The sequence below is a fragment of the Octopus sinensis genome, linkage group LG17 (genome assembly GCF_006345805.1).
Source record: "Octopus sinensis linkage group LG17, ASM634580v1, whole genome shotgun sequence".
Classification (NCBI taxonomy): Eukaryota; Metazoa; Mollusca; class Cephalopoda; order Octopoda; family Octopodidae; genus Octopus; species Octopus sinensis.
This window is the reverse complement of record NC_043013.1, coordinates 59,170,422-59,180,982: the sequence shown is the minus strand read 5'-3', so window position 1 is coordinate 59,180,982 and position 10,561 is coordinate 59,170,422. Positions and strand designations below refer to the sequence as shown.

Sequence of the window (10,561 nt, the reverse complement as noted above, 5' to 3'; positions counted from 1 at the left end):
CTGTGGGCCCTTGAAACCCAGGCTGTTGAAGAAACTGGTCCTGAAGCGTGATGGCATTGCTGGGATCTTTGGCACTATGCAGTGTCGTCTCGTTCTAGCATTGGAGTAGCTTGCAATGCCAAAATTTGGCACAATTCTTTCCAGGATCTTCCAGACATATATTACTGCATACCTCTCCAGTCTTCTCTCTAGGGAGTAGAGTCTTAGCTGTTTCAACCTTTCCCAGTAGCTGAGCTGTTCCAAAGAGACAAACTTCTTTGTGAATCTTCTCTGGATTGCCTCAAGGTCCGCTGTTAACTTTACACTGGTGGGTGACCATAGCTGTGAGCAGTAATCCAGGCGGCTGAGGATGAATGTCCGCCAGAGGACCATCATGGTTTCCTTATCTCTGGTATATACATATATATATATTGACAAGACAAGGGTTATCCAGGGTTATGGAAAGGAGACAACCTTAAAACAAATCCAGAGAGGAGCACCGTTGGTGGTTTAGTGTTCGACTCAACACTCTTCCAGTAGCTCCTGCAACCAAGCTGGTGCCAAACGTAATGCTTTGCGCTTCTTCGGACTACATCAGCAAGGTCGATCGAAGAATCCTGACGATTGGACTACCCAGGATTTTCTTACATCTAGCATAGGTCTGCGCAAAACTGAAGAGGAAACTGGAGAGGACATGAAATGTAAAACCCGGACTGGTTTAGTTTATGCGCAACTCCTTGTCTTCCGAGACAAAAAGATTCTAACAATGATATCTTCAATGATGACTCTTTGTTCATTCAGTCAATTAAACTACTTGCTCATTGAATTAGCACTTAAGTGACTGAGTATTCCACAGAAACATGTGTACCTTAAAATAATCTTTGGACAGAGTGAGCACGACATGGTGTAAGACAAGGGTAGATTTTTAATCCTTTTGACATTGAAACCATCCAAATCCAGCTCAAATATTCTACCTGTTTTCTGTTCAAATTGACCAGATCCAGCCTCTCACACCTACCCTACAATGTCATTCTAAAAATAACGAATCACGTAATCAAAATCTCAAAATTACAAGACAATGCATAATTAATTCAAAATATCAACATGATCATCATTATCTGTTTTCCATGCTGGCATGGATTGGACATTTTGACAGGAGCTGACAAGGCCAGGTGTCACACCAGGTTCCATGGTCTGTTTTGGCAATGGGAATAAATAAGCATTACATCTGACAGAGGAATCCGAAGACCAAAGGATTAAATCACAAGTAACAATCATCCCCAAAACTTTTCACACAGTTTCTGTCTTCATATTTTTATTCACAAAATCTGGCGTCACTCAATGTCATGATAAATGACACTTGCCCATGGTGCCCCTCAGTTGGATAGAACCCAGGACTTTGAGATTAGCTTTTATCTTAAGTCATTGGACTGCAGTCATTCTGAGCCACTGACTGAAAGTATTTAGCCAAACAAACTAACCCCAGTACTTATCGTTTTTAAGTCTGGTACTGATACTATTGGTCTCTTTTGAAAACTGCTTGTTTCCCAGAGACATAAATAAGCCAACACTGGTTGTCAAGCAGTGGTGGAAAAAAAGATCACCCACACACACACACACACACACACATAGCAGACTTCCAAACAGTTTCCATCTACCAAATTCACAGACATTTTCTAACCCAAAGACATTGGTCAGCCTGGGGCTACAGTATAAGACACTTGGACAAAGTATTGTGCAGTGGGACTGAACCCAAAACCATGTGGTTACAAAGTGTATTTCTTACCCATACAGCCATGCTTGCATCTATGGAAACAAGCCTGTTTATATTTTCAGCCATGTTACAACCACATTACCATTGCATGCAACAGTAATGGCCTGTATACTATTGTACACAAACAGTATGCAACTTCGTAAATGCTGAGTAATCTTGTATGTCGTTTGGCTCACAAAGAAGTAGTAAAGAAGTAAGAAAACAAAGCACATCTTATTTAATTGATCCTGTTTGCCTACCCAAGCTAATTTAAAATGGCTTATATTGTCGATTTTACAAACTGAGTGGTTGACTATGAGAAGCATATTAAGAAATTTTAAAAGGTGAAATACGTACATGAAGGTATGTGATTTAGTGGTAAAGGATGTTGACCCACAATTGAGAGTTCTTGATTTCACTTGTCAGACCAACTCTGCATATTGTGTTCTTGAGCATAACACTTCATTTCACATTGCTCCAGTTCACTCAGCTGTGAATTGTTAACCCCGTGATGAATTAGTCTTCTGATCAAATGCAATGTCGGTCTGCTCACCCAACCAGTGGGGTGGCATCGTTCAAATGCTAAAATGATGATCAAGTGTCTTTTCCTAAAACCCCAGGCCAATCAATATTTTGTAAGTAAATTTGGTAGATGGAAACTGTGTGGAAGCCCAAAATGATGTGAAGCACATTGTGACTAGCGATGTGTAACAACATCTGATTGTCTGGTTGATACCACGATAATATATATAGGCACAAATATGACTGTGGTTAAGAAGCTCACTTTACAACCACGTGGTTTCAGGTTCAATGCCAAGGCACAACACTTTGATCAAGTGTCTTTTACTAAAACCCCAGGCCAATCAACATTTTGTAAGTAAATTTGGTAGATAGAAACTGTGTGGAAGCCCATTATATGAGAGTGTTTATTTTTCTGTCTTTATTTGTCACCAACCTTCCAACCCATTGCTCAACAACTGCTGCTGGTATATTGAAGATCATCAGTTAGCAGTTCACAAAAGAAACTGATAGAATAATTACACGAATTTAAAAAAAAGGATAAAAAAAAACATAAGTACTGAGGGTAATGTGTTCAACTAAAAAACATTTCAAGGTGGTGCCCCAGCATGGTCACAGTCCAATGACTGAAACAAGAAAATAGATAAAAGATCTCACCTACACAATCTTGAGAATAGACATGTAAAACTAGTAAAAAAAATGAAAAGAAGCATATATACCCACATATATATATATATATATTGTATTGTGAGATTACAAGACAATATATTCATGCATTGTGAGATTAATAACCTAGTAGAGATCTCAATGTATTGGGTTGTCCGGAAAGTTCATGCCGATTTATAGTAGCTTACATTTCGACTTATTTTAGAACATGGTTGAGTCCATAAAATAGGATTTGACTACACCTCCATTTAGAGCACAGTTTAAGCTATCTTTTCGTGGAAGAAGTTTTATGTTCCTATAACTTGTGTTAATTCTGTAACCCTTTAAAATGGAAGATAAGAAAGTTCGTTTTCGGCACTTTGATGATTTGGGAACCAGACAAAAATTGCTGCAGCTCGGCTGGGATGTGTTATCCCACCCTCCATAATCACCAGATATTGCTCGTTCGGATTTCCACTTATTCAGGTCTCTGCAGAATAGTCTTAATGGTAAAAATTTCAATTCCTTAGATGATGTAAAAAGATACCTTGATGAATTCTTTGCCATGGAATCACCTCAAATCTGGGAAGAGGGTATTTTCAAGTTAAAGGAAAGATGGAGAGACATTGTGTAACAAAATGGTTCATATTTGATTGATTTAAAAATGTAATGGCATGTATTTATTGACCTTTTTCTTTCCTTTAAAAATCGGCACGAACTTTCCGGACAAGCCAGTACATATGCTTCAAAACAAAGCACTTAACTATGACTCCACTATGTCTTGCAGCAGAAACAGCTGTAAGCTAATGTAATTCCTTTGTCATCTTATTTTCTTTATTTACACACACACACACACACACACACACATACACACACACACACACGAAGGAAGCAAATTGGCAGAGTCAATACAGCACACATACATAAGCACACACATACATACATAAGCACCCACACATACATACATAAAAACGCGTACATACACACATAAACACACATACATATATAAACATACATACATATATAAACAAACATACATAAACACACACATATACATAAACACACATGCACATATACAAACAGGCACATACATGCATAAACACAAACATGCACACACATATATAATGAGCTTCCACGTGAAACTAAAAAATAGGAACAGACTCGCCGCAGGGTGAACACAAAGCTAGAGAGATCTTTAGAGGAAGAACTCCCATCCAACAAGCGTTTCAGCCCTTATACATGACACTCTACGGGAGCCGGGCCCACCCACTTTACGACTCCTAGGTTTCCTCCTACTACTTTCCAAAATCTTGTCTCAAGCGGGATTTGAACCTGGGTCGTTCTTTTTGTGAACCCGTGTTCCCAGGTCTGAGTTTCAGCCCACTAGGCCATTCTGAGCGAAGAAGGACCCAGTTCTTTTCTTATTCCCGTAAATAACCAATGGAATCCATAACTAGGTCTCCTGGTCATGTTTCTTCGCCTATATCGACATTGAGCTCTTTTCAGCATCGTCAGACAAGTGTTTGATTGCAGCAGTTCTCTGCAGCTTTTAATACCCAACTACCCAGGTAGAAAAGGCAAAAAAAAAAAGAGTGTGGCTAGATCTAGGTTTATTAGGTGTAAACATTTAAAGCCATTTCTCACTCGCCTATTTTCTCAGTACTTTAGTTAACACACACACTATGATAAAATTGTGTATTACTGAAGAATTTAGAATGCTGGAAATAGATTAAAGAGTAAGAAAGAGTGAGAGAGAGAGATTGAAAGAGGGAGAGAGAAAAAAAGAGAGAGAACGAGAGAAAAACAGAGAACAAAAAAAAAAAATAAAGCAAGTACTCACAGAGCATGGTAATGACACCACATCCAAGCCATACAATCATGGTCAAACCAACAGACTTGCTGGCTTCAAGAACGCCCTTCGGCGAAATGAAGATGCCAGATCCTAAATTAGGGAAAATGGATTAGAAAGAAATTAAGCTTTCGTTAGTTTCCTGAGTCTATGGATCAATTAGACTGGCTAAAACCTGACCCTACACACACACACAGACACACACACACATTTCAGATATTGAGGAGGGAGGCAGTAATAAGGCGCCATTTTTTTTTACTATTAACAAGTGAATGTTAACGAGACATCTTAGAATACTTTCCTTGACTGCTCCGTTCTGTCTTTCTTTTAGAATATTGGGCATCCTTACTTCACATCGCATATCTATAGTCTGTAACATCATAACGGTGTAACAACTGACCGCGTTACTCCATGCATTGTTGCATTATGTCATACATATCAACAATGAGTATCCTCTAGACCAGTGCTTCTCAAACTATCTGATGTGGAATACCAGCAGTTTTATCTTTCCCTCAGTGTGCCAGGGACCAGTAATATTTCTTAGCAATATTAATTTATACCGGAAACAATATATATAATGAATATAATAAGAGTTGACCATTTTTTTATCTTATATTTATTTTGTAAACAAATAATACAATATTACATAAGCATTTTGTGATGTTTCTTTCTTTTCTGGAAACTCGCCGTGTTGTACCAGCAGCTGATGGCTCGCGGGCTGGTTCCGGTCCGCGGACCACCACTTTGAGTAGTATTGTTCTAGATCAGTCATTGGACAACCTGCAATCCACGGATTTTTCCGAATAGCACGCCAAAGAAAATTACTTTTATTTTCAGTAGTGCGACCCGTTTGATGACAAGTCATGTTTCATGCAATCTGCTTCTCATAAAAGGTTGCCTATGCTTGTTGTAGTTCAGAACAAGTCAGAAACAACCGAGAAGAAGTTGAACAAACTATTAAATAATTCTGAAAATCGAAAAGACAATGTAAAAAATATTACAAGGTTGCTTAAACCAGTGGTTCTCAAATGGGGTCCATATAAGACTTTTGGAGCTCACGCAAGCAAAATAGTAAATTAAGGATCCACAGTAGTATTTTAAGGGCTCGTGAAACAATGTTCATATAGATGTATTTATTGCAAGGAACAACTTGATTTCTTTCTTTAACATTTTACGTAGTTCAACCTAAACTGGTTGATGTGTGAAGAACAAAATACGTATTTTGAAAGAAGCGTCTATAAAACTAGTATTTAAACATCAGATGGCTTTCGGGGCCCGCTAGAATAGAATAGTGATCAAAGGAGTCCACATGTAAAAACAAAATGGTTGAGAATCATTTGTTTAAATGAAGACCTCGACTAATATTCTAATTGCTGAGAGTAGGACTTGAATATCAAAATATTTTACTTACCAATCATGGTGCCGACTATATAGAAATTGCCTTAGTAACCCCAACTTCCTCTCTGGCGGTACAGTATCCGCTGTCATCTTCGGTTTCTATTCTTTTGCTCTCTTTTATTGCACTTCTGTATAGTCTCAGATACCTCCCTGGTAAAAAAAAAAAAAAATCATAATACTGTGGTTAATGTTCAAATTACGTATATGAGTGTTTATATGAAAATATACAATTATACACAGGTAGTTCTCACTCTCAGCGTTTGTTTTTCACAACTTTACAGCTCTATGAGAATTTTCAGCGGCAAAAATAAAAAGCAATATTTTTTTTTTTTAATTTGTTTAAAACTCAATGTGTGCTGTCTGAAAGCAATGAATGCATTTGTCAGCTAAGCTAAAGGCCAAATACTGTCGGCGAGAGCCAGCAACTCCCATTCTCCTTTGCAGTGCACCATCGTATTTGCTGCAATTGAAATGCGCCATTTTTTTTTATTAACAAGTGTATGTTTACGAGACATCTTAGAATACTTTCCTTGACTGCTCCGTTCTCTGTCTTTCTTTTAGAATATTGGGCATCCTTTTTTTTTTTTAACATACCAAAATACATTAGTACACTAACTGGAACATTAAATAAGAAACTAGAAGGAACCATAACTTTGGGGAAAATGTATGGAATTATAAGGTAGCACCATGCTGGAAATACCATTAACACATTAGTCCACAAATTGTTTTATTTGATTTATTATCTAAAACTTTTTTATACAACTTTATCTGATACTAAATATATAAAAACATTTTGTTACAATATTTGAAAGAGTTCAAATTCTGCCGAGGTCGACTTTGTCTTTCATCCTTTTGGGGTCGATAAATTAAGTACCAGTTGCGTATTGGGGTCGATCTAATCGACTGGCCTCCTCCCCCAAAATTTCAGGCCTTGTGCCTAGAGTAGAAAAGAATATTTGAAAGACACTCCAGTCTTGCTGACTAACTTAAGGTATCTCAAAAAAATACAGGTATTGCAGAAGTATGATGGATTGTCCTTCTGGTCCTAAAAAAAGGACCATGGGCGCTGTGTTAAAAATGATTTTTGAAAAATACTCATTTGAACTTCTCATCCGTCTGTACAATTTTGAAAGAGATGTAGAAATATTTGGATGGAGTTATGAATGCGCATTCTATGCAATCTATTTGACTAGGAAGTATAAAAAAAATTGCGTCACTCTTCAAATAAAGATTTTTAACAATATAGATTGCTGGTTAAGCATGAATATTGGTTTCAAATTTTGGCACAAGGCCAGTAAGTTCAGAGGCAGGTTTAAATTGATTACACGAATCCCAATGCTCGACTACACTTATTTTCTTAACCCCGAAAAGACGAAAGGCAAAGTTCGACCACCATGAAATTTGAACTCCGAACATTAAGACAGACGAAATGCCATTAAGCATTTTCCCCGGCGATACTTCCACTGCAATTTGTACAGAAGCTTTTTCCATCCTTACAGCGCTAAAGGATGAAAAAAGAAGACTGTAAAGGAAACACCTTACTGTAAACCGTGGATGGTTTGGGGGCTAGAAGAGAGCAGGTTGGCACAATATCAAGAAGCACCGAGGATGAAGCAGTAAAATTTTGTCCACAAAATTTAAGAAAAATTACTGGAGGGGGAAATTACATGTGAAGACAAGTTTTCAATGTGGATGGGGAAGAATTCTTTTGGAGATTAAAAAAAATACCACCAAGAATCGTCAATGTCTGTATTTAAAGTTTCGAAAGATCGACTAATTTCAATGTTTAGAGACAACGCAAGCAGAGATAGCAAACTGAAACCATTGGTAATCTTCTAACCCTATAGAAATGCAATGAAAAGGCTTGAATTTCAGCTTCATGTTTGAAGATTTGTTTTCTCATTTCTTTTCCGGTGGTTCTTCTCTCTCTCTCACACACACATACACTCACACAACACTCATCACCTTTCATCTATCTCTCTTCCTCACCTTTCTCCTACTCTCTCCCCACTTATTTTCTTTCTCATTCTCTCACTGTCAACCAGATTGTGGCGCCATTTCTAGTCCTAGTATCCCACACTCCACCTATCACTTTACACCAAGCCTACCATGTAATTCGTTTTTATTTATATTATCTCTTACATTTCTTATTCCCTTCTCTCCTCTTTGATAAAGAGTATAATCGAAATATTAAATTCGCTTCTCCTTCTTTCATCGGCGTATTTTCAATGTACCCGTTCTTCCACTGTAATTTTTTCATTTCATATTCTTAGGTTGTTTCAGCGTTCGCTTTACTTTGCTTTTTCAATATCATGTATTGTTCGTTTGTCTTCTTCCTTGTCTCATAATCTTACTAATTATATTTGACGTGTTTATATATACATACATATACATACATATATATATATATATATTATACTATATATATATATTATATATATACACATAAATATATGTGTGTGGGTTTGTGTTTATATATATGTACATGTTTATATTATATATATATATATATATATATATATATATATATATATATATATGTACAAATATAGAAATACTTTTTATTCTCAAACGCATAATAATAATGTTGAATAGCAAAATAAGACAGATCGTCTTTATATTGCAAAAAAAATGTGTTCGCGACCAGCTATGAGACCCGAACTCACATCTCTGTGATTATCGGTCATATTGCTTTAACTTTAAGCTAAACTGCCTACAAACAATTTCTTCTGTAATTTTAAAACTTATATATATATATATATATATAATATATATATATATATATATATATATATATAATATATATATATATATATATATATATATATATATATATATATATAGGGGGGGGGGAAATAAGAAAAATGAAAGAAAATTCACATTGTAAATAAAAAAGAAAAGACTTTTTATGAAATGTAACGACAGATACATACATTTAGATGGACTGAGGTAGTAATAAAAGTCATAAAAGTCATTAAGAGCTAAGGAAATAGATATACAAATATTAAGTCAAGCCAGCTGAAATACTAAACCAGACTTAAAAATACTCCCGTACATTTTCACACATAACCCTAGAAACAACGAATTCTTCAACATTATCACCCAAAATCTTCCCGTCCTCACAGCAGTCAAAACAATGAACGAAATTTTAAGCTCATACAAAATTATAAAAAGCAAAAAGCAACCGAAGTCACTGAAAAAAATATTAATCAGCGCAAGACTTTATCCACTAACAACCGAGCCAAAAGTGAAAAAATGTGGTCATCCTAACTATTGAACATGCCCCCACCTTTTGGAGCGTCCAGAATTTCACTTCAACAAGGAAAAATATTTAAGATCAAATCAAATTTCACCTGCGCCTCGGCAAATCTAATCTATGTCATGACATGCTTAGGATGTGGCAACCACTATATTGGACAAACAGGAATAGCACTCCGTCGAAGAACTACCATCCACAAAGAACAAATCCGCCAAACACAATACAGACAGTTACAGGTTAGTGAACACATAGAAAGGTGTGCTGTGAATCTTGATCCTAATTTCCAAATCTTTCCCTTCTATCAATGTTCACAGAACACCACAATGCAACAAAGGTTGAATAAAGAGGCAATTTTCATCAATAAATATCTTCCCCAATTAAATATGATCACACAACTTAATACAGAGCAGCACTAACCCTTCAATTAACACTACTAACCTCTATATACTCCCTACACCACTCACATTACAATTCTATATCTAACACAGCTGCACTAAATCCAGAACTACTTACCTCCCTTACAAATAATCTTTTTACTCAGGAACTATTAGTCCTGACACCGTTCATTAGCCGGTGTTTATTCAAAGCAATGAATAGCTTATGACAAAACCATGGTATGCTTTCCTTTCTGACTTTTTAATCATCTCATAATAATAAATTTATAACTTTTATTACTACCTCAGTCCATCTAAATGTATATATATGTCGTTACCTTTCATAAAAAGCCTTTTCTTTTTTTATGTACAATGTGCATTTTCGTTGATTTTTCTTATTTTCCCCTTACATTTCCACGTGTATTTTATATTTTATATTTTCTTTTTGGAACATATTTATACTATATATATATATATTATATATATATATATATATATTATATATATATATATATATATATAATATATATATATATATATATATATATATATATATATATATATATATATATATATATATATATATATTCGGCAGCCATTATAAAACTCCGAGTTTCGGATGTCGGGGCGGAAACCCATGCCGCCATCTCTTCTGTTATCGAGCCATCAAAAAAATTGCTATGAAAATGACCGCTAAAAAAATGGGAAATTACTTTGCGTGTGACCGTTATTAAGACAAAAGAGCTATTTGAATGACCGCTAATTGCGGGGAGAGGGAGTAAAGG

At 35.8% G+C, this 10,561-nt stretch overlaps 1 protein-coding gene across 1 annotated transcript in view; it reads right to left on the bottom strand.

The window, feature by feature from the left end:
• The window catches only part of LOC115220764 (b(0,+)-type amino acid transporter 1-like), a 31,526-nt gene extending 24,931 nt beyond the window's left edge, over positions 1–6,595 (bottom strand). Inside the window, exons 1-3 of the mRNA XM_036510206.1 lie at positions 6,550–6,595; positions 6,157–6,186; positions 4,737–4,838 (exon numbers count right to left, since the gene is read on the bottom strand). Coding sequence (XP_036366099.1) covers positions 4,737–4,838; positions 6,157–6,186; positions 6,550–6,595 — 178 coding nt within the window. The remainder of the gene's footprint in view (positions 1–4,736; positions 4,839–6,156; positions 6,187–6,549) is intronic.
• Positions 6,596–10,561: the final 3,966 nt, after the last annotated feature.